The sequence below is a fragment of the Bos javanicus genome, chromosome 5, assembly GCF_032452875.1.
Source record: "Bos javanicus breed banteng chromosome 5, ARS-OSU_banteng_1.0, whole genome shotgun sequence".
Taxonomy (NCBI): Eukaryota; Metazoa; Chordata; class Mammalia; order Artiodactyla; family Bovidae; genus Bos; species Bos javanicus.
In genome coordinates, this window is record NC_083872.1 from 30,137,861 (window position 1) to 30,163,755 (window position 25,895).

Genomic DNA, 25,895 nt, shown 5'->3' on the forward strand with positions numbered 1-25,895 from the left:
TAATCCATCTCTTAGTTGAAGTGATCATAAGTAAAGTTCCTCAGTGCCAGGGGGAGCTCTATAGGACAGGGTGGTGGTGAAGAGAAGGAAGGATAGTAGGAATTACATCTTGAATGACTTTGGAGCTCAGGAGAGTTTGATGCTTAAGGAGTGCTCTCTGATTCTCTAGAAAAGACGACCAACTGCAAGCCATCTGGAATGCAGATCTATCCACTTCGAGTTACCCAATAACAGAGAAGACATCGATGCATCCATTCTGGGCCCAGCTGGGTGGGTACCCAGATATTCCTATGCTGCTTCAGTTAGATGTTCAGTCAGCCTTCATAAGATCTCTTACGTGTATTCAATCAAGGTAAGTTAAGGACTGGGAGAACTCTGATAATTGGGCCTTTGGTCACATACCTTTTGTTTCCTTAACTTGACTTACAGCACCAGGGAGTTACCAAAAGTAGGTTCTTGGTGTGACGTCAAACTCACACCAGTTATAAAAAAGTACCCATAAATTCAGCCTTAGTCTTTTGGTGGTTCTTTTCATGGGTCTATTGGAATAATATAAACAAACAGGCAAAAAACAGTTATAATATGGCAAAACTTAATCTAACACTAGAAAGGTCCATTTTTGAATTCCACTTAGGGATTTATTATTGAAAATACCAGAAAGACCACTGTAAAATGCTTTGCTCACTTCATGCTTCAGCAACATGACCTTAAATTCAATTGTCATATCTAGGCCCAATCTGAAGTAAATTCAGGGCTTATATCCCAGGATACACTGAAGACACTTGGAAACAATAGGTAAGGTGGTCATGTGGTTCCATGTTTCCAAATTCTGTTAAACCAGATTTTAACCTATCATTGGAAATCATCCCGTGGAACTAAAGAGTTTTAGAGTCTGCATTAGCTCTTTCAGGAAAGAGAATTATTTAATGTTCTAAACTAAGAATTTAGAAAACTGAACTTTGTAACCTGAAAGAATTTGTGGCAGCAGTCTCATTTATTCTGGTGAAATCCAAGTCCTGGGGTAAGAAGAAACAGCATTAACTCATAAATTTGTTTAGGTGCTAGATACCATGAAATAAGACACTTAAAATTTTACTATAATAAAGTAAAATAATAGCAAAAATATTATTTAATCTTGTTGCTGCTGTTCAGTCACTAAGTTGTGTCTGACTCTTTGCAACCTCACAGACTGTAGCACACCAGTCTCCTCTGTCCTATCTCCTGGAGTTTGCCCAAATTCATGTCCATTGAGTTGGTGATGCTCTCTAACCATCTCATCCTCTGATGCCTCCTCTGCCTTTTGCCTTCAATCTTTCCCAGAATCAGGGTCTTTTCCAATGAGTTGGCTCTTTGCATCAGGTAGTCAAAGTATTAGAGCTTCAACTTCAGCATCAGTCCTTCCAATGAATATTCAGGGTTGATCTCCTTTAAGATTGACTGGTTTGATTTCCTTGAAGTCCGAGGGACCCTCAAGAGTCTTCTCCAGCACTACAATTTGAAAGCATCAGTTCTTCGGTGCTCAGCCTTCTTTATGGTCCAACTCTCACATCTATATATGATTACTGGAAAAATAATAGCTTTGACTATACACATCTTTGTTGGCAGTGATGCGTCTGCTTTTTTAATACACTGCACCTAGATTTGTCATAGTTTTCCTTCCATGGAGCAAGTGTCTTTTAACTTCATGTCTGCAGTCACCATCCACAGTGATTTTGGGGCCCAAGTAAATAAAATCTGTCACTGTTTCCACTTTTTCTCCTTCTATTTACCATGAAGGGACAGAGTCAGATGCCGTGATCTTAGTTTTTTGAATGTTGAATTTCAAATCATCTTTTTCACTCTCCTCTTTCACCCACATAAAGAAGCTCTTTAGTTTTTCTTCACTTTCTGCCAGTAGAGGGGTATCATCTATGTATCTGAGGTTGTTGATACTTCTCCGGGCAATCTTGATTCCAGTCTGTGAGTCATCCACCCCAGCATTTCACATGATCTACTCTGCATAATTCTGTATGTAAGTTAAATAAGCAAGGTGACAATATACAGCCTTGTCATACTCTTTTCCCAATTTTGAACCAGCCCATTGCTCCATGTCTGGGTTTGTTATTTCTTGACCCACATATAGGTTTCTGAGGAGACAAATAAGGTGGTCTGTTATTCCCATCTCTTTGGAAATTTTCCAGTTTGTTGTGATCCACACAGTCAAAGACTTTCATGTAGTCAATGAAGCAGAAGCAGATGTTTTTCTGGAATTCTTTTGCTTTCTCTATGATCCAGTGAATGTTAGTAATTTGATCTCTGGTTCCTCTGCTTTTTCTAATCTCAGCTTGTACATCTGGAAGTTCTGGGTTCACGCCCTGCTGAAGCCTAGCTTGAAGTATTTTGAGCATAGTCTCACTAGTATCTTGTAATTAACACTATCCTTGCACCTACCATGTATTTTAATTACCTTATTACTTACCTTCCCTGATTTTAGACAATATATTTTAGGGAGGTTAGCTGCCTATTGTGTTCAACTGCTTCTGTTTTTGCTCTGCCTGCTTTCCTTTCAAAAATATTTACTACTTACTATGTGCCAGGTACTGGGAGAAGACAGTGGCACCCCACTCCAGTACTCTTGCCTGGAAAATCCCATGGACGGAGGAGCCTGGTAGGCTGCAGTCCATGGGGTCTCTAGGAGTCGGGCACGACTGAGCGACTTCACTTTCACTTTTCACTTTCATGCACTGGAGAAGGAAATGGCAACCCACTCCAGTGTTCTTACCTGGAGAATCCCAGGGACGGGGGAGCCTGGTGGGCTGCCGTCTGTGGGGTCGCACAGAGTGGGACACGACTGACGCGACTTAGCAGCAGAAGCAGCAGCATGTGCCAGGTACTATAAATGAGGCACTGAGATACAATATGTGAGACAGTTTAAAGAGACCATGGATGCCAGGCAGAAGGAACAATATGTGAAAAAATTCAGGACCAATAACATATTGCCTCTTTTACTTTATCTCATAAATTTTTTAAATTAAAAATATATACAAACAGAAACCTCCCTATTCCCCCAGTACCCTTTCTTCCTGTTTCCAATAGGGGTGACTGGGATTAAAATTTCTCTTCCCGCCTTGATGTGTTATGTGATGCTTAGAGCTAGTGTCATCTTTGGCAACCCTGAGGTGATAACCATGGGACCAAAAAGACAACACACCAAGAATTATAGAGGAGGAAGATAAGTAAAACCCTATCTTTGAGGACATTAAGTTACTAGAACAGCCCTGAGTACACCTGCCTCTGGCCTTTTTATTAGGTGAGCAATGAATAACTCTTTCGTTTCAACCATCCTTAGTCAGGGATTCTGTTACTTACAGCTCAAAAACATTACTGACTTAATTAGTTTATATTTTTTCCCCCTGAGGAAAGCTTTTCCTGATCTTCCCTATTGCCATTATGTGCCATTTCCCCAAATTCCATAATATCCTAAGCTTATTACTCTATCATTGTGTTTACCACATGTATTATAATAATCTGTTTATGCGTCTGTCTCTTTGTATCCCAAGAGGTCTGACATTTTGACCCATTAGAAATATTCAAAAAAGTTCAATGTTGAATGAATGAATACATACATGTTTCTGTCTCCAAAGAGGTAACAGTCAAAGTAGAGGATGATAAGATACTGACGAATTACAAAAGATAACAACTATCAAAAGAACAATGTTTTTTTTATTTTAAGAAGTTTTCACATGTATAATATCATGTATGAAACGAGTCGCCAGTCCAGGTTCGATGCACGGTACTGGATGCTTGGGGCTGGTGCACTGGGACGACCCAGAGGGAGGGGAGGGGAGGGAGGAGGGTGGAGGGTTCAGGATGGGGAACGCGGGTATACCTGTGGCGGATTCATTTCGATATTTGGCAAAACTAATACAATATTGTAAAGTTTAAAAATAAAATAAAATTTAAAATGAAAAAAAAAAAAGAAGTTTTCATTTATTTATTTATTGGCCATGCTGCATGGCTTGTGGGATCTCAGTTCCCCCACCAGGAATTGAACCCAGGCCCCTAGCAGTGAAAGTGCCGAGTCCTAACCACTGGACCTCCAGGGAATTCCCAAAGGAACAGTTTCAACAATATATAATTTGAAATATTTTCATTTAAAAATTTCAAAAATATATAAAGCATAAGAAAGTATAACAAAGAAGATACCTCTACCATTCAGGGATAATACTGCTGCTAACATTTTGCTATATAAACTTCTTTTTGAAAAGGAAAGTTGTATTATTCTATTAAGGTATAATTTTTTTTTTTTTAACAAATGGGGTTAGGAGCCGTTCGAAAATTACAGTCTTTAGTTAGCAGCACACAGACTCTAGGGAAAATGAAGCAAAAGAGTAAGCTAAGAAGACAATATAAGTAACAATGGCATTTTTATTTGATTCATTTAAATGCAAGCGGTACCAGTGCATATGTACCCTACATTACAGTAATACCTATTAGAGTCCCAAATTTGAATGCAACTTTAAGAATTTTATCACATTTGCCTAAGAATGGTTTATACAGTCTGATGAGCACTTACTATGAGCTAATCCTAAAAACAAAAGTGAGACCTAGTTTAACCCAAACTTTGTTATATGAATGACTGAAGAGAATATTATTCCGGGTAATGATTTCTGTTTTGGGTTTCTTTGTTTATTTGTTTCCAGGAAATAATTTCTAACCACACTATGGGATGGTAAGATTTTATGATTCCAACTAAATACTGATTAGAAAACAGGGTTCACATTAAAAATAAAATTATAGCTTGCCTCAAGAACGTTAAATAAACCAGACTATCATTAATTAACTAAATAATTTCTATAAAAATATTTATTGAGGGCCTATTATTGCTAAGTACTAAGCAGAGGCCAGGGATGTTAGAATAAGTGAGACATAAGTTTCTATACTTTGGGGGTTTATATTCTAATGGGAGCTATAGAGAAGTAAATCAATAGTTCCAATACTGTATGATTAAGTGGTAAGTGATGGTGAAAGTGCTAAATGTTTTGGAAGTACAAAGAAGTATTCAACCCAGACAAAGATAAAATGCCAGAGACGTTGTCCTAAAGATACGGACAATTAAGCAAAGATTTAATATCAAGAAAAAGATGGGTGATAAGGGGAGGAGGACTGGCTGTGCTGGAGAAAAGGAATGAGGTCTTTTGAGGAAAATTGGTCAGCCTGGTGAGACTGTTGTGTACAAACTGAAAGTGGTAAGATTAGAGAGGTAAGTAGGGTCAGAGAAACCATGAAGGTGTTTGTAATCCATATTAGGCTCCCCAGACTTTATCTAGAGGACTATTGAAGTTTTTTCAGTATTTATTATCAATATTTCAGATTGCAAGAAACATAGCAATATTAAATATCTGCATATGCAGAAATAAAATATGCTCTTTACAAAAGAAAGGAAAAACCCCAAAAGCAAAACTTAAAAATATAATACAAACACACATAAAAATGAATTTCTCCATTGTACCCCTAACCAATGACCTTTTTTTCCTTCATGTGCCAGAGAAACCATGATCCTGAATATGGTGTTAATATGTCTACACATTTGGCTTTGTACTTAAAAACATAAACACATAATTGACCAAGGTACCCAATTAAGTCTGCTGATTTTCTCTCCTAATTTCTGCTCTAACTTTTATTATTTCTTTTCTTCTGATTATTTTGGATTTTCTTTGCTCCTCATTTTTTAGTTTTCTAAGGTGGAAGCTTCTTTCCTAACATGTGCACCCAATGCTATAAATTTCTCTCTAAGCATTCTGTTTTGCTGCAGCTCAAAATATTTGATAAGTTTCTATTTTCATTTTAATTTAGTTCAAAATATTTTAAGATTTCTCTTGAAAAGTCTTCTTTAAAGAAAATCCATGTTATCCAGTATTCCTGTGTGCTATCTACTTTTTCATCAATGTCCTTAGCATATTAATCATAGTTAATTATGATTGTAATTATCTTAATTACAACATCACTACTGTACCTTACTCTGGTTCTGATGCTTGTTCAGCTTCTTCAAACTGTACTTTTCTTTTAGTGTGCTTTGTAAGTTTTAAATTAAAATCCAGACATATATATTAGGTGAAAGGAATTCTGGCAAATAGGCGTCTAGTGGTATGGTAGTGAAGTATGGGAGAAGGGGAAACATTTTACAGCTCTGTGATTGGGTCTCATCTTTTGGAGAACCTATACCTCTGGACTGTGAACCTTACCAATGCTTGCCAGTACCCCTGACCCGTACCTCACCTTAGATGGGACAGGATGGCTAGAGCTGACTGGAGTTGGGTATTTCCTTCAAGCAGGTTAGGCCCTAATAAAACTCCAGCATGTTAGACTTTGGTAAATAGTTTCTCTTGAAGGTAGATTTGTTAAGAACAGAATGCTCTGCTCTACTTCAGAATGGTTACTTTCCCCAGTCCCCTGGAGTAAATGGGATTTTTCTCCAATCTTCACTGTGAGGACCTAGCAGAGTTTCTGGAGGTCCCTTTGATTAGGTCCCCTGGATTTTTTAGCTCTCAGACTTGTTTATACTGAGCCTCCAACCATTCATCAATTATAGTTTCAGGTTTTCTATCAGGCATTGGTTCCTGCAGAAGCTTCTGCTCATGAGCTTCTGGTTTAGCTAAGCTGTAATTCTCTATCATCCGTCTCTCCAATTTGGGGGCAGTGGTTTGCCCTGTGACCTCACTTCTCTGAAGAATCAAAGAAGAGTTGCTGATTTTTCACTTTGTTCAACTTATGTGTTAAGACTGACAAAGTAACTTCTTGCATATATTTTTCAAAAAATTTCCATGCACTTAGTTTTGGTTGCAAAAATGGACTCATATTGGACACATCTTTTAACCTACTTTGTGTTTCACTTAACAGTAAATCTTTGAAATTTTTCTACATTAATATAGACTCACAGCATCATTTTTATTGTTTACATAATATTTATTATATAGATCTATCATAATTTATTGAACGGTTCTTCCACTGATAGAAATTTGGATCTTTTTCAACACTGCAAACAATGCTGCATCAAATATCCTTGTAGATGTTTGTATATTGATATGATGATTTCCCTATGAAAATTCCATAAAATAATTTTTTCCAATTACAAAGGCAATGAATGTTCATCATAAAAAATCTGGAAAATACCGAAAAGTCCATGCCTAGGAATAACAACCATTGTCAATATTCAGGCAATGTTCTAACTTTAGGTGTAAGAATACTGTCTAATATAAACTACTGCCAAGTCCTGCTCTTCCTGATTTTATCCTGGGAGACATTCTGCCTTGTTAAGGTGACTTTTATATATATGGCTTACATATTAATTTTACTAGTTTAACTTTGTGAGTTCTGGAGGCCCTCAATTTCCCTATGAATCATCTGTATTCCCACAAATGTGTTCAAGAGCAACTTGTAATAAGATTTCTTTGTCTTGTTTCCAGGTTTAAGAAGATTCCCAGGTGACTGGAAAATTAAGTACAAGTATGTTGAAAGTAAATTTCAACATTTCAGTAAAATGCCTATTTTGCTGTCTTTCATGTATATACATTGCTTTGCCTATCCTATACTTTTATTTCTGCCTGTAGTTCTTCAGGCTAAACATCTTCATTTCCAGACTACTACCACTCAAGAAAGAATATCTTCTGCTCTACATTGCTGGAAACACAAAGGTTCAAGGTAGGCTTCAAGCTTTAAGGTGGGCTGTTACAAAATGATCCCTGCTGTAATGACAAAGTGGCACAGTGTACCTCCCGTGCCACCCTAAGCCTAAATATACCTCAGAAATAAGAAACGAGTGGGTAAAAAAAAAAAATAGAAAACGAAACCAGCAGATTTCCCTGGAGGGTCAAGAGATACTTATGATTTGATAAAGAAGGGAAATAGAAGCCCTGGACAGAGGAGGGCCAGGCTTCCAACATGGAGAGTAGATTTGGGGAGAAATCTTGAGTTGGACTCTTTTCTATCCACCACTGCCCAGAGTAGATCACTACCTTTCCCATCAGCTCTCCTACAATACCAGAAAGTAGGTTCACAGGGGAACACTACTGGAGAGTTGGATTGAAAAAAATAACAGTAACTTCTGATTCAAGAGACAAGCATCTAAGGGTTTCCTCCTACCTTTCCTCATAGGCTTTCTCTTTATCCAGAGGGCTAGACAAATACATCCTTAGAAAAGAACAAAGCCTTGGGTATAGAGAAGTTCACCAAGGGGCAAAGCCCTCTGATGAGAGCAATACACATAAGGATATTCAAAGTTGGACTGTCTCACTCACCAGGAGTGGTATACCAGCTAAAGCCTAGGTTTTGACACTTCCCACCTCATTCTCCTTCCATTACCCACTGAGATAATGGATACTCATGAAAGAAAATGACCTCATAGGGAAAAATAACTAGACAATTGAGAAGAAAATAAATTAAATAACCTACTCTAGATGAAAGAATTACTAGAATACAAGTCAAAGACCATAAAGAAGGTTGAGTTTTGAAGAATTGATGCTTTTGAATTGTGGTGCTGGAGAAGACTCTTGAGAGACCCCTGATTAGCAAGATCAAACCAGTTAACCCCAAAGGAAGTTAGCCCTGAATACTCATTGGAAGTTCTGATGCTGAAGCTGAAGCTCTAATACTTTGGCCACCTGATGTGAAGAGCAGACTCATTGGTAAAGACCCTGATGCTGGGAAAGATTGAGGGCAAGAGGAGAAGTGGGCAACAGAGGATGAGATGGTTGGATGCCATCACCGACTCAATGGACATGAGTTTGAGCAAACTCAGGGAGATGGTAATGGACAGGGAAGCCTGGCATGCTGCAGGTCATGGGGTCGCAAAGAGTTGGACACAACTTAGCAACTGAACAACAACAATAAGCCAAAGAAATGTTCCCAAGAGGATATTGATAATGAAGCAGAAACGAACATTTATGAAGAACCAAGTAGGATTACTGACTATTCAATGCATAATTGAAATAAACTCACGAGATGATATAAACAGCAAAATGGACATAACCCAAGATCAGTCAAAAAACTTTTCTAGAAGACATTGAGAAGGAATAAGAGATTTAAAAGAATACAAAAATTAGTAAATATGAGGCTAGAGAAACTTCCCTGGTGGTCCAATGGTTAAGAATCTGCCTTCCAATGAGGGGAATGAGGGTTCAATCCCCGGTCAGGGAACTAAGATCCCACATGCTACGTTGCAGCTAAGCCTGTGTGCTGCAACCAAGATCCTATGCAGCCAAATAAATAAATAAAAATAAATTAAAAAAATGAATTTAGACATAGAAAAAACAGCATTTATATAATAGGAGTCCTAACAGGAGAGAAAAAAATTATTGTAGGGAAGATGATATTTTTTTTTTAAAAAGTGAGAACCTTCAAAGGAAGATTGATATTGGAAGGGTATATAGGGAGGATAAATCAGGCTGATATAGGAAAATTGAATACTTATTGATATTTTAATGAAATTTAAGAACTCCAAAGCAAAGAGAAAATTCTAAGCAAAGCAGCTTACCCACAAAGAAAATGAATCAGAATGATGTCAGACTTCTTAGGAGCAACAGTAAGGACAGGAAAATAATAAATATTTTTAAAATGTTAAAAACAGAAACTTTGAAGCTAAGTTATATTCAACTAAGCTATAGCTTACCCATGCTGCTGCTACTGCTAAATCGCTTCAGTTGTGTCCGACTCTGTGCGACCCCATAGATGGCAGCCCACCAGGCTCCCCGTCCATGGGATTTTCCAGGCAAGAGTACTGGAGTGGGGTGCCATTGCCTTCTCCAGCTTATACATGAGGATATAACAAATATATTCCCAGACCTTCAAGGTCTCATCAGATTGTCATTAAGACCCCTTTTAAAGTATTCTTGAAGGAAGTAATCTATTGGATGAAAATTTTAGGAAATGTTATAAAATATAAGATAGTAGAAATGAGAAAATAATTTTGTAAAGCTTGTTGGTGTCTAAAAAACATAGTATATACACATATACATAAGCATTATACACACACACACACACACACACACCAGATATAACAAAGTAGGGGGAGAGTGCAATATCCAGAGGTAGGTAAGAGTGTATATTAAGGTATTTGTCCTAGGACTTCCCTGGTGATCCAGTGGCTAAGATTCTGTGCTCCCAATGCAGGGGACCAGGGTTTGATCCCTGGTCAGGGAACTAGATCCCACCTGCCACAACTAAGAATCTGCATGGCACAATAAAGACCAAAGACCCTGCATGCCACAACTAAGAACCAGCACAGCCAAATAAATAAATGGATATTTTTTAAAAAGTATCTGTACCATTAAGGGTGAAGGCACAGATAGGTGTTGATAAGTTCAGTAAGTTGGAAAAGATAAATACAAGTAAGAGTCTTAACAAGTTAAAGATAACCAATGGAAGAACAAATATAAAATGTGTACTTTTCAAACCCATAGGAAAAAAACTGATTAATGTAAGGAAATAAGCAAGAAAAAATGAAAGAAAATTTAAACTAGGATGAAATAAAATATTCAACATAAAAATAATTTATTAGTTTAATTTACCAAGAAAAGATAGAATTTTCAGATTTAATTTAAAAATAAGATCTAGCAATATAATGTCTACAAGAGACACATTTAAAAGAAGGACAGGACAAAAGGAATCAAAAAAAGAGCAGATATATGTATAACTGACTCACTTTGCTGTACAGCAAAAAACAGCACCACGATGTAGATCAACTAAACGCCATTAAAATTTTTAAAAAGGAGGACAGGACAAAGTTAAAACAAAGAAATAGAAAAAGACAAATATGTACACCCCACCCAACACCTGCCAAGGCAAAGCAGACATGTAATAACAGGCAAAAATAAAATTCAAGGCAAGAAGCATCACTGGGGCAAAGGGAGATAGTAGATAAAGAATATAAAGATAATATCATGCACCTATGTTGTTAACAAAGATGATGATAACACTATAACCTCAAAATATGCAAAGCAATAACTGACCCCTTGCTCTTCCCTGATAATACTTCCTCACTTGCAACCCACTCAGATGAGGTCTATTTTGTTTATTTACTTAAATTAATGAATTATTTTATATTTTTGGCTGCACTTGGTGTTCGTTGTTGCCCAGGCTTTCTCTAGTTTCCGTAAGCAGTGGCTCCTCTAGTTGTAGTGTTCCAGCTTCTCATTAAGGTGGCTTTTCTTGTTGTGGAGCACAGGCTCTAGGCGCTCTGGCTTCAGTAGCTGTGGCTCGGGGGGCTCAGTAATTGTGGCACATGAGCTCAATTGACCCAAGCATGTGGAATCTTCCCAGACCAGGGATTGAACCCACGTCTCCTGCACCAGCAGGCGGATTCTTAATTGAACCACCAGGGAAGTCCGTCAAATGTTGTCTCTTTTAACTCTCATCCCCCTTATTCACTTGGCCTGGTCCTAGTTTCTAATAAGATTCAACTTTAAATCTCCTGTCATTAGACTGAATACTGTCCATTGCTCTCTCTGTTAAAATCTTTTACCTCTTCCTTACTCACTGTAACTTTATCCAGTACTTCTGTCATATGTGTGTATGTGTGTGTGTGTGTGTTCATTGCCCAATCATGTCCGACTCTTTGCGATCCCACGGACTGTAGCCCATCAGGTTCCTCTGTCCATGGAAATGTCCAGGCAAGAATACTGAAGTGGGTTACCATTCTCTTCTTCAGGGAATCTTCCCAAACCAGGGATCGAACTCGGGTCTCCTGCATTGCAGGTAGACTCTTTACCGAATGAGCCAGCAGTCATCACCAGCAATTTCAATATTCATATAGCTCTTTCCAACACCTGGCCTCACAATTCTTTGATCTATTCTTCTTCAGAGATATAACCCTTGATCCATTAATCATAACATTGACTTTGCCATCACAAAAAAAGCAGGGGTGGAGGTAGGGGGAGGAAAACTGCAATCCTTCCACAGTCTCAGTTTCAAATAATTCATTCTCCAAATATCATCTCTTTCCAGCTTGCTCCTTCTAGTACCCCAACTCCAACAACCCTTTTGAACTCCACAGGGTCCTTTCCTTTATTGATTTAAGTACCTGCTTACTGTCTCTCATCCCTTCATGTCCTCACTTCCTTTGTAACCCAGCTAGAATTCCATAGTTGATCATTATAACCAGTTTCTGATATACGCTCTAAGCTTGAAATCACTTGTTTCTTTCTTGCTCTGAAATACTCCCTGGCTGATCACAGCTCAGCTTAAATTCAGTTTTCTCTGTCTATCTCATAACTGCACTCTGGAAGCTGAATGTGGCTTCAGGAAAACATTCAAACTTGCTGACTGATCTTACTTCAAATAATCATTAACCTCAAGTAGCCCATAATACTGCCTGGCAAATATACTGTATTTCTCTAATCCATTACTCTCACTGTCCTGGAAAAAATTCTGTATTTTCTCCTGTCCCTTCAGATCTCTGAGGCCTTCTCTTCCATCTTCCTTCTTGGCTAGTCATGTAGCTCCGTACTGCACTGAGAAAATGGAAGCAATCATTTTTAACTCAGATTATTAGCCACCTGTATGTACTTGCTCAGAGAAGGCAATGGCACCCCACTCCTGTACTCTTGCCTGGAAAATCCCATGGACTGAGGAGTGTGGTAGGCTGCAGTCCATGGGGTCGCTAGGAGTCGGGCACGACTGAGCGATTTCACTTTCACTTTTCACTTTCATGCATTGGAGAAGGAAATGGCAACCCACTCCAGTGTTCTTGCCTGAAGAATCCCAGGGAAGGGGGAGCCTGGTGGGCTGCTGTCTACGGGGTCGCATAGAGTCGGACACAACTGAAGCAACTTAGCAGCAGCAGCAGCAGCTCCTGCATCTCCTGCCTTGGCAGGCAGATTCTCTACCACTGAGTCACCTGGGAAGCCCCATTATTAGCCACCATATCTCCCTAATTATCTAAATTTGTACTTGTATAGTCTTCTTTCTCTCTTGTTATCTGTGGATGAACTTAACTGTATGCTGCCTATTTACTGCCAGCTTCTCTGCTTGCACACTAGACCTCTTCTATTCAAGGACATCAGTTCAATAATTCTCCCATTTCTCTCAGTACCACTGACTTTTTCCTCTCTAACATGATATTAATTTTCTTAACATTTAACTTAAAAACAAACAACTCTCTTAGATCCACCTCCTCTGCCAGTTATTGCTCCATTTCTCTCACTCTTTTCACAGAAAAATTCCTTTTAAAAACTGTGTAAACTCACTGTCTCAAATTTCTTTGCTCTCTTGAACCCACTCTAATCAGGTCTTTGCCCCAGTTCCATCTTCCAGCTTACTCCTAACAAGGTCGCCAACAACCTCCAGATTGTTAAGTTTAAAGGTCATTTTACTTGGCCTTACTCTTGCTTGGCCTGTCAGCTACGTTTGAAAGTGCAATCACTCTTTTTCTTTGTAATTATCTTTTCCATGTGGCTCCAAGACGTCATGCTCTCCTGGTTTACCGCCTATCTTTCTGGTTATTTCTTCATCATTTTGCTGGTTCCTTTTCATCTCTCTGATGGCAAAATGTTGGGATAGTTCAAAGTTTACTCTTTGGACCTTTTTTCCTGCATACACTTCCTTGATAGTTTCAGTCAGTCTTATGGCTTTAAATACCATGTATATGCTGATGACTCCAAACTTATATCTCAGCTTTTATTTTGCTTCTGAACTTTGCCCCTGCATTCTAGTCCTGTATATCCAACTATCAACTTGATATTTTCACGTGGTTGAGCTCCTGATAGTCTGCCCACTCCTTAGACTTCGTCCCTGATACTTTTCACCTTGAATTTGTACCTTGAATATATCTATTTTGTTTCTGCATTCATATGTTTGATGTTTCTGTTCATATTTGCCTGAATCATCTACTTATATCTCCACTTCCAACTTGTCCATATTTTTTAAAGTGTATTTTATAAATAATATATTGCTAGACCTTAATTTACGTCCAGTCTAAGCTCCAATCTGAGTTTTTGTCTTATTTAACTGGTTAACATTTATTGTAACTTTAGTTGTATTAGAAATTATTTTTGCTGTTTTATTTACAAAAATGAGTAAGATGGACAACTCCCTAATGAGTTAATCAGCAAAAAATATGTGAATATTCAAATCACATAATAAAATCAAGGGAACCAGCTACAAATACAGCAGAGATTGAAAAGAGTATTATGGTGAATTATAGACTAATACACTAAAAAACTTACCTGCAGTATATGATTTTGTAAAATTATAAAATGCCAAATTGGCAAAAGAAATTAAAATATAAACAAACCAAATACCATAAATAAATTGAAAAGTAAGACCTTACTTACATGGTTATAGAGTGCGTTTCCAAGAATTCAAGGAACCAGCAATTCTTTTGTCAACTAAATTGCTCCAGAAAATAGGAATAGAGGGAAAAAATTTATTCCAAAATCAGACAGACAGTACAAGAAAAGAGAATCATAATCTATGTCACTAATGAAAATAGATTTTAAAATATATATATACAAATAAATATTATACAACTGAATTCAACAGTCAAGATGTTCTTCCAGGAAGGTAGCAGGTTAGTGGAACCAACTCATGTATATTAACCAGGGGAACAGGTACATAAAATAGGGTGGATGCAGATGAGAAGAAATGTATCAACAAAAGCAACAACCTAGTGTACATATAGTGCACAGATTTTAAACCATGAGAAGTGAAAAAAATGGAAGGATATTTGAAGCACAATATTATTTATGCATATTATTAATAAAAACAAATACACATTCTGGCATTCTGTGACTCTTCCCATGTGCTGTGCTGTGCTTAGCAGCTCAGTCATGACTGACCAACTCTTTTTGGACTGTAGCCCACCAGTCTCCTCTGTCCACGGAGATTCTCCAGGCAAGAATACTGAGTGGGTTGCCATGCCCTCATCCAGGGGGTCTTCCTAACCCAGGGATTGAACCCAGGTCTCCCTCATTGCAGGTGGATTCTTTACCATTTGAGTGACCAGGGAAATACAAGAATACTTGGGGGGAGGGGGTTAGCCTATCCCTTCTCCAGGGGGATCTTCCCGACCCAGGAATCAAACCGTGGTCACTTGCATTGCAGGTGGGTTCTTTAACCAGCTGAGCTACCAAGGAAACCCACAACTCCTCCCATACCTCTTCCAAAAAACTGTAGGGAGCAAAAAGAAAAACAGATAAAAATTCCTACTACTGGGGCTTGCCTGGTGGCTCAGTGGTAAAGTATCCGCCTGCCACTGCAAGAGACATAGGTTCAACCCCGGATCTGGGAAGATCCCACATGCCTCAGAGCAACTAAGCCTGTGTGCCACAACTATTGAGTCTGGGAACTCTAGAGCCCAGGAACCGCAACTACGGAGCCCACGTGCTGCAACTACTGAAACCCGTGTGCCCTGGAGTCCGTGCTCCTCAATAAGAGAAACCACTGCAATGAGAAGCCCATGCACCACAACTAGAGATTATCCCTCACTCTCCACAACTGGAGAAAAGCCCAAATAGAAATGAAGACCCAGCACAGCCAAAAATAAATAAAACTTCCTACAACTGATACTAAATACAGGGGAAAAAAAATCCTACAATCTCCAATTTATATGCAGGTTGAGGAAAATACAGAAGAGACCATCTGGAACCCCTACAAGTTTATCTGTGGTCAAGAATCTGTTTGAAAGAGTAAGGGAATATGGAGGGTCTTGGTGATGGTATAACCCTGTAACATCAAGGATTCATGTCCAAGGAGGAAATAACCCAAACTTTATTGGGAACAGCTGAGATCTGGTCTGAAAAATGGCAGATCAGCACTGGCAAGAGAAGTCAAAACATAGGAATCAGTTCACATGCCACAACTAAATAAAGATCCTGCACTTCACAGCAAAGATCAAAGATCCCACATTTGGGCAACCCAGAGCAGTCAAATAAATAAAAATAAACGTGAAAATATATATGGCTCAGAAACTTCACAGGAACAAAGATGGTAGTCTTGAGAAGGGCCCTTGGAAGAGGCACTTTGGAAAGTGCCCTTTGGAAGAGAAGTACCTACCCTTTTTCCAAAGTGCCCTTTGGAAGAGAAGTGCCCTTTGGAGAAGGCACTTTGGAAAGTAGTCATTGTTCCTTGGAGACAGTAGCCAATAGTAACTGGAAGAAAGAAAAATGGTTACTGTAATAAGTAAAGCACTGAAAAAAAGAACAAGAGAATCAGAAGTCTGACTACAAAAAACAAAAACACCACCACCACATACACATTACAATTAAGAAAACTGCTCTTCACTATAGCAACAGAAGAGGGAGTGGTTGAGCTGAAAAACCAGAAAAGGCCCACAAAAGCCTCTCCATTCTCTCCAAAAGTGAGAGCTGACCCAGAAAAATCCAACATATTTGAACATGAATGAAAATAACCAAAAAAATCAATATCTTTACAAAATTACTATAAGGAAAAAAACAACAACAACAGAAACAAGAGTCACAAGTTTTGACACAAGTCACAAGTTTAAAGTATACCAGATACCAGAAAAAAATGCTGTCCCAAAGCAGAATTAAGACTAAACTACAAGATACTTAATTGTAGTGGATTCTGTGATATACTCCCCAGACACTCAATTTGAGACTGAAACCCTCATACCCCATGTTGCTGGAATGTTGGAGGATGAGTCCTTCTCTGAGTATTTCCTTTAGCCAAAGAAAACTCCCTCATCCAAGGTTTAACCCTCTCCCCAGGGTCTACCTGCATTTGGTGACAAGGCCCTTGCCTCAAGGAGGAGCAGTGCTGAAGGGCCATCCCAACTTCAGAACTCTTCATGGTATAAGCTGAAATCTTTGTTGTGACTGGTCATGGTCAGTAATGCACTGGAGCCAATTAACATTTTTAGGAATTTTGCAAGCAGGTTGTTAGCCATAACCCATTATAACCCATTAATAAAATTTAAATTATATAAAAGTTAAAATTAAATCATATTCAAAACCAAGGTAATAAATATCCAATATTCATTACTTCCTAATCATTTTATTAATTTACTATTATCTATGCTCTTGAGGTTATATCTATTGCATCTGTATGGGTATTACTATGCAGATCTATGCTCAGTGACCTCATGTTGGTAGCTTAGAATTTGCCAAGATGGAAGTATTTATATCCTGGAAAGGGCTTCTCCAGTGGCTCAGCAGTAGAGAATCGGCCTACAATGCAGGAGCTGCAGGAGACGTGAGTTTGATCCCTAGGTTGGGAAGATCCCCTGGAGGAAGGCATGGCAACCCACTCCAGTCATTTTGCCTGGAGAATCCCATGGACAGAGGAGCCTGGTGCCCTACAGTCCATGAAGTTGCAAAGTTGGACACGACTGAAGTGACTTAGTGCACACGCACACACATGCTGGAAAATGCAACAGATCAGGGCTCCCCCTGCTCCAGAGAACTGGTTCTTAAACATTCATCAGCATACCACTAATTACAGCTCAGCTCCTCCTTCTGTCCAGTTCTCCTTCCTTAACATCAACACAAGTATTGATCCCAAAGGAACTCTCCAGTATACTTCATGCATTCAAATCTCTGTCTCAGAGTCTATGCCCCAGGGAATGCAACCTAAAACAACAGAAAAGAGTAACTAGGACCAAATATAACATTTAGGACACAGAGGATGGAAATAAGAATGGTGAAGCAAAGAGATTAAACGGATCAAAGAGAAACTGATCTAGAAATCAGACGAACAATACCCAACACATATTTCTGAATGTCTTGATGAAGAAAATAAAAATAATGTAACAGAACTGTAATTCAATACACTTTTTTTGGTGGGGTAGAGTGTGTAGGGGAAGAAGATCCAAATCCACGCATTAAAAGGGCATACCATATACCAAGTTAAATAGACCCAAAATCAACTCTTAGATTTAGCATAGAAAATTATTACACTTTAATACAAAGGGAAAAAAAAAAAAAAAAAAAACTTCCTGTGCTTCCTGGCAGGAAAACCAAGTCACTTTCTAAGGACAGAAAACCAGTTAGTCATCAGAGTTCTCAGCAACATTCAAAGCCAGAAAATAATAAAGCAACATCTACAATATAATCAAGGGGAAAAAATGTGTACCAAGGATTTTAAATGCAAACAAACTGTCTATAAATAGCAAGGCTTTAGGGGAAAAAAATTTTCAGCATGCTAAACCTCGGGACTATTATACTTAGGAGTCCTTCCTGAGGACAAAGTGCTCCCAACTAAGAGAGGACTGAGAAAACTTCAGCAAAGAGATTGGTAGTGTTCAATGGATATATTTGGGTGTATATCTAAGGCTAAAACAAAGGTGAGAATAAGAATAGTAAATAAACATTACATGCTCTGACAATATAGTCAGAACTAAAAAAAAATGAGATGGGGGAATGAGGAAAAAGTAGAATAACCTCACTGATTGTCTAAAAGGTTAAAAGTGGGAATTAAAGAATGTCATTTAGGGGCTTCCCTTGTGGCTCAGTGGTAAAGAATCTGCCTGCCGGTGCAGGAGACACAGGTTGGATCCTTGGTCTAAGAAGATCCCACATGCCTTGGAGCTACTAAGCTCATGTGCCACGACTATCGAGCCTATGCTCTAGAACCTGGGAGCTTCAACTACTGAAGCCTGTCCTCTGTAGCAAGAGAAGCCACTGCAATTAGAAGCTCATGCATCACAACTAGGGAGTAGCCCTGCTCACTGCAACTAGAGAAAAGTGTGCAGCAATGAGGAGCCAGCACAGCCAAAAACTAATAAATAAATAAAAATTCTTTTTTTAAAAAAAGAATGTCATTTAAGGCCAAAACTGAATCATATGAACCAAAACATATTTAGGAACACAAGAATAAACATTAAGAAAAATAACGCTAACAACTAAAATTGGATGGTGGAGGGCGCAGAGGAAAGAGAAGGTGCTTTCAAGTTCTTTCATTAGTGCTCCAAGCTGGAAACAAACAGGCAACGTATAAAGAAAAAAGTGCCAAGGTATAATACGAGTACTGGTATAAAGGGAATCGTTAGAACAAAAAATAAATATCAAGAGAAAAACAAAGAGCAAAGAAAATTGAACACAGTTTTCTGGAAGACCATGGACTTTTCGTATTTATTAAAGATGACATAACTGACATCAAACACAGCACTCGTGTGTGTGTGTGTGTGTGTGTGTAGGGTTAAAGCACTTAAAAGAAGAAAAAGATTTTCAGACTGACTCACAAAATAGAACCTAATTCTGGGCTCTATGTAAGAGAGCCTAAAAGAATGAACAAAGAGGTACTGGGTAAATGCAAATTTTAAAATCAATGGTTATAATCATATCAGACAAGGTAAAATTCAAGCAAAAAAAAAAGAGCAGTAAATAACACTTCATAGTGCTAAAAGCTATAATTCACTATGAAGATATAATAGTCCTGAATATCTATGCAACAAATAATACAGCAACAATTTTTGTAAAGTAGCAACTACAGGAGAAGTTTGGAGAAATAGAAAAATGCTAATGATGCTATTATAATAATGACTTTAATGAATATCTCTCAGTCCAAGATAGTCCAAAGAAATAATGACAAAATTAAGATTTTAGGAGAACTAAAAACAATATTGATTGGCTTATCTATAAGACATAAAAGGTTTATCAAAATTTTACTACAAAATATTACATGATGGTATGTCAGTGTAACAAATTACCTCTAAAATTTAGTGGCTTAAAACAACACACACATATTACCTCATAATTTCTGTGGGTCAGGGGTTCACTAGCGTCTAGCTAGCTGGTCCTGGCTCAAGGTCTCTCAGGAGGTTGTGGTCAAGATGTTGCCTGAGGATCTGCTTTCAAATTAGCTCACCCACATGATTGTTGGCTGAAGTCATGTAGATCTCTCCGTAGAGTCTCTTGAGTATCGTTATGACATGGTATCTGGCTTCTCCCAGAACCAGTGATTCAAGAGAGACAGAAAGGATGAAGCCATAAGGCCATTTTATGACCTAGTCTCAAAGATGCCACACTGTCATTTCTGCCACATTCTATTCATTAGAAGCAAGCCCCTCAGTACTATCCATGTTCAAAGGGAGGGGACCTACCTTTTGAAGGAAGGAATATCAAAGAATTTGTGAATGTTTTAAAACTGCCGCAGACAGTGCACCAAAAGTAAAAATTTGGATTATCTACTAAAATAAAAAACTGTTCTTTGACCATATAGTCTGCTGTCAATGCCTAGATCACAGAAATGTCTTAAATCATGAAAATGCTCTATACAAGAGCTTGTTAACTTTTGAGTTTTGCATTCACAGTAGTCATTCAATAGGAAAGAAAGAGATTAAAAGTTTATGGCAAGAAAAACACAGAAACTATGTTTGGTCATCATGACTCACTAATGGAAAGCTCCAACATTATCTGACTTGTTTGGAAGACAAAAGACCTTTTAAGGATAGTGCAATTTCAGATTTTGGACTTGGTCCTGCTTGAGTTTAAAGGGCTTTGCCTGGATGAAGAGCCTCAAGCAAAGGACAAAATGAGAGGATAAGTATAAAGTCTTGTAAGTAAGTGGTGATTATATCCACCTAGAATAAAAGCTACTTATGAAGGACTATACCTTTTCTTCCTTTCTTTTCTATCTAGTTTATCTATTCAACAAATGAACAACTTAATAGAAATCAAGATAAGAAATATGGTCAGTCTTCAATTCAAGTATTAATTTTTAATTATAAGAGTGCTAAAACTAAAGCACTGTCTTCCAGTTCTCTTAGGTAAATGAATTGGAGTTCATAGCTCTAATTCATCTTCTATTTGAAAACTCTGGTTTACCAAAAATCTTGGCATTGCCTAACACTTAAAAGACAAAATCAATCAAGCAACCCTAAAACACAATTCTATACTTCTCTACTACTACTACTACTACTAAGTCGCTTCAGTCGTCTCCGACTCTGTGCGACCCCATAGACCGCAGCCCACCAGGCTCCCCCATCCCTGGGATTCTCCAGGCAAGAGTACTGGAGTGGGGTGCCATTGCCTTCTCCAATACTTCTCTAATAAATCTAATAAAGAATCTGCGTGCAATGTGGGAGACCAGAGTTTGATCCCTGGGTTGGGAAGATCCCCTGGAGAAGGTTATGGCTACCCACTCCAGTATTCTGGCCTGGAGAATTCCATGGACTGTAGAGTCCATGGGATCGCAAAGAGTTGGACACAACTGAGTGACTTTCACTTTACTAATAAAATCTAATGAAAAAACATTTCCCAATGAAAGGAAGATCTGGGACTTCTTTTAGGGTAAAGATTCTGTAGATCACTATTTAGAACCAACTGCCAGAATTCAATTATCACAAACTTCCATCACTTCTAAATGATTGGAATAAATAGTTTGCTTTCTAGATGAGGTCAGTTTGCATAAGGCTATGGCCTGGATGACATTGTTGACCTTTTCTCACTCCTTGGGAAGGCATCATGACATATTTATTGCAAAATGCTTTCAGTTCAGTTCAGTTGTACAGTCCTGTCTGACTCTTTGTGACCCCACGGACTGCAGCACACTAGGCTTCCTTGTTCCTCACCAACTCCTGGAGCTTGCTCAAACTCATGTCCATCAAGTGGGTGATGCCATGCAACCACTTCATCCTCTGTCGTCCCCTTCTCCTCCCACCTTCAATCTTTCCCAGCATCAGGGTCTTTTGCAATGAATCAGTTCTTCTCATCAGGTGGCCAAAGTATTTGAGCTTCAGCTTCAGCTTCAGCTTCATCATCAGTCCTTCTATTAATGCAACATGCTTTAATCATACAATATTTGACACAATCTTCTTATCCAATGGACCTAGTTCTGGGGTGTTCCTTCAATGTTAGGATCTAAAAAATGTTAATAATGTTTCTGACCATTAGAATAACTGAAATTCTTAGATCTTTTTTTTCCACTTCTACCAGTTTATTTACAAAGGTAGAATATTTTAGGACTGATTTAAGACACATATGATACATAAGAACAACATGTCTGAGCTCTACTGCACAGAAAGTATGATCTGAGGTAAGTCATCTAATCCTTCTTTGCTTCAGTTTTCAGTTTCTGAAGTGGCAATAGTAATATTCAATCTAAATCATCAAGTTACAAAAGCAATGAATGACTTAATTGGCTGAGTTAATTTTAACAAAATCTATAGCACTCAAATTGTGTTTTAGTGCAGAGATTGGCAACCTATAACATGTGAGCCAAATCTGACCCATGACCTATTTTGTATAGTAAATAGTTTTTACATGTTTAAAGAATTTTAACAGCAAAAGAAGAAGAGGAAGGAGAAGTAGAAACAGCAGCAATGGATGCTGTGGTCCACAGAGTCTAACATATTTACTAACTGATCCTTTATAGAAATAGTTTGCTGACCCATGTGCTAGTGGATTTAGCTATCATGAAACCATTACTAGAAGTAAAAAAAAAAAAAAAAAAAATTTTTTTTTTGGCTGCCCTGCATGCAGCATGTAGGATATTAATTCCCCAACCAGGGATGGAATCTGTATCCCCTTCAGTGGAAGCATGGAGTCCTAACCATTGGACTTCTAGGGAATTCCCTAGAAACATTTTTTTAAATAAATAAAATAATAAAAATGTATATACTTCAAAGTCATATTATGGATAGGTAGGCAGGAAAGAAAAAGAATAAGGAAATTATATTGAGATAATTTAATAAGTATTTGAATGCCTATACAACAATGTGCTAAGCCTTTGTGATGTAGTAGTGGTCAGTTAGATAAACAACCCCTGCTTTCATGAACTGGAAGAAATCAGTAAGGGAACAAATAAGCATTTATCATACGATTTGATAGATGTGATAATAATAGGTAAACTTAGAGGTTAATACTGGAGATTTTAGAAAGGATGCTTAATCTAGTTTAGAGTGTCAGAGGAAGTTTACCAGAGAAATGACCCCTAGGATGGGACTGAATGAGGAAGAAGATTTAATCAAGTGAAACACGGTAAGAAAAAGTATTCCAGTTCAAGAGCCTGTCATGAAAGATCCAGAGGCCAGACAGTATTGTACTTCAAGATCTAAAGTTGAAAAGAGCTGGAATCTACCCTGCAGGGAAGGAAGGAAGAGTGAGGGTAGTGAACTAAGAGATGAGGCTGGAGATGTAAGCATGCAGCAGGCCACAGTGAGGGTTTTACATTTTATACTGAGGATAATGAGAAGCCATGAATGGATTTTAAGCTGGGGAGTCAACAATAAAATTTCCATTTTAGAGCATATATTCTACTGGTATAGAGAATGGACTGGGGAGGACAAGATGAAAGATAAGATATAGTGAAACTGGCTGGTTCAGACAGTAAAGAATCCGCCTGCAATGCAGGAGACCTGGGTTTGGAATCTGCCTGCAATGCAGGAAACATGGGTTTGATCCTTGGATTAGGAAGATGCCCTGAAGGAGGCATGGTAACCCACTCCAGTATTCTTACCTGGAGAATCCCCATGGACAGAGGAGTCCATGGGGTTGCAAAGAGTTGGACACGACTGAGTGACTAACCACACACATACATGATCAAGAAGAAAGATAGAATGTACTGGTACCAGTTGGTACCAAGTGGAATGTACTGCCCCAGTTATTGAATTATTGTCGCTCAGCTCCAAATCCTCCTATTCTCTGCTTTGTAGAGATGTTTATATTAGGGCTTTATGGAACCTGAAATTTATTTTGATGAGAAAAGGATACTATTTCCTATCTTTCCATATGAATAGCCAATTATCCCAACACTTTTTACTAACTACCTCATCAGCCAGTGACCTGAAATGTAATGTTTAATCATATATCAAATTAATCCTTTTAGGGAGGAATCTGTTATTAAGCCCTATATTCTATTTCATTGATATACCATTACTAGTACCAACAATACCATATTATATATTAATTATAACTTTTAGAATCAACTTGTCAAGTTTCTAGAAAAATACTGTTGGGATTTTTATTAGACTGCATTGAATTTAGAGATACATTTGGAATAATTAGTATCTTTTTGACACTGAGTCCTCCTATATGTAAACATGGTATATTTTCCTATTCATTTATAGCTTCTTTAATGTTTTCAATAAATTTTAAAATTACTCCTTGTATCTGCCACATATTTTGTTAGATTTATTCCTATCCCTTATTTCTTTTTCTTGACTTACTCCCCTGTTTAGGACTTTTATCTGTAAAATACTGCTTCAGTTCAGTTCAGTTCAGTCACTCAGTCCTGTCCGACTCTTTGCAACCCCATGGACTGCAGCACACCAGGCCTCCCTGTCCATCACCAACTCCTTGAGCTTGCTCAAACTCATGTCCATTGAATCAGTGATACCATCCAACCATCTCATCCTCTGTCATCCCCTTCTCCTCCTGCCTTCAATCTTTCCCAGCATCAGGATTTTTTGCAATGAGTCAGTTCTTTGTATCTGGTGGCCGAAGTAGTGGAGCTTCAGCTTCAGTTCTTCCAATATTCATCCTGATTTCCTTTAGGACTGATTTCCTTTAGGACTGACTGGTTTGATCTCCTTGCTGTCCGAGGGACTCTCAAGAGTCTTTCCACCACCACAGTTCAAAAGGATCAATTCTGTTTAGAAGTGGCAAAATAGTAGATATCCTTCCCTTGTTCCTGGTTTTAGAGAGAATTCTTACAACGTTTTAGTGTTGAAAATGATTTTCACTTTACGTTTTTTGTAGATTTAACAGATTAAGAAAGTTTTCTTTTTAGTTTGCTAAGAGCTTAAGTTGAAGAAAGTAGGGAAAACCACTAGGCCATTAAGGTATGACCTAAATCAAATCCCTTATGATTTTACAGTGGAAGTACAAATAGATTCAAGGGATTAGATCTGATAGAGTGCCTGAAGAACTGTGGTTAAAGGTTCATAACACTGTACAGGAGGCGGTGATCAAAACCATACCCAAGAAAAAGAAATGCAAAAGGGCAAAATGGTTGTCTGAGGAGGCCTTACAAATAGCTGAGAAAAGAGAAGGTAAAGGCAAAGGAGAAAAGGAAAGATACACCCATCTGAATGCAGAGTTCCAAAGAATACCAAGGAGAGAGAAGAAAGCCTTCCTCAGTGAACAATGTGAAGAAATAGAGGAAAACAATAGAACGGGAAAGACTAGAGATCTCTTCAAGAAAATTAGGGATGTCAAGGGAATATTTCATGCAAAAACGGGCACAATAAACAACAGAAACCGTATGGACGTAACAGAAGCAGAAGATATTAAGAATAGGTTGCAAGAATACACAAAAGAACTATACAAAAAAGATCTTTATGACCCAGATAATCATGATGATGTGATCACTCACCTAGAGCCATACATCTTGGACTGCAAAGTCAAGTGGGCCTTAGGAAGTGTCACGATGAACAAAGCTAGCAGAGGTGATGGAATTCCAGGTGAACTGTTTCAAATCCTAAAAGATGATGCTGTGAAAGTGCTGCACTCAATATGTTACAGGAAGGAGGAGGCCCCCCTTCAGGGCCCCAAGAGCGGGCTCTTGTCTAACACTCGTAAATGAACTGTCCAAGGAGACACATGTGCTGACAAAGCAAGAGATTTTATTGGGAAAGGGCACCCGAGTGGAGAGCAGTAGGGTAAGGGAACCCAGGAGAACAACTCTGCCACGTGGCTCGCAGTCTGGGGTTTTATGGTGGTGGGATTAGTTTCCAGGTGGTCTCTGGCCAATCGTTCTAATTCAGAGTCTTTCCTGGTGGTGCATGCATCGCTCAGCCAAGATGGATGCTAGAGGGAGGGATTCTGGGAAGTGGATGGACACACAATGTCTCCTTTTGACCTTTCCCAAACTCTTCCAGTTGGTGGTGGCTTATTAGTTCTGTATTCCTTACCAGGATCTCCTGTCATAAAACAACTCATGCGAATGGTTACTAAAGGGCCTGGCCAGGGTGGGCGGTTTCGGTCAGTGTGCTTCCCCTTACAAATATGCCAGCAAATCTGAAA

The 25,895-nt window shown here is 38.4% G+C and overlaps 1 protein-coding gene across 1 annotated transcript in view; it reads left to right on the forward strand.

Moving 5' to 3' along the window:
• The window catches only part of FAM186A (family with sequence similarity 186 member A), an 84,090-nt gene extending 76,554 nt beyond the window's left edge, over nucleotides 1-7,536 (forward strand). The window contains exons 7-8 of the mRNA XM_061416133.1: nucleotides 170-352; nucleotides 7,446-7,536. Of these exons, the coding sequence (XP_061272117.1) occupies nucleotides 170-352; nucleotides 7,446-7,467 (205 nt within the window). The 3' untranslated portion in view covers nucleotides 7,468-7,536. The remainder of the gene's footprint in view (nucleotides 1-169; nucleotides 353-7,445) is intronic.
• Nucleotides 7,537-25,895: the final 18,359 nt, after the last annotated feature.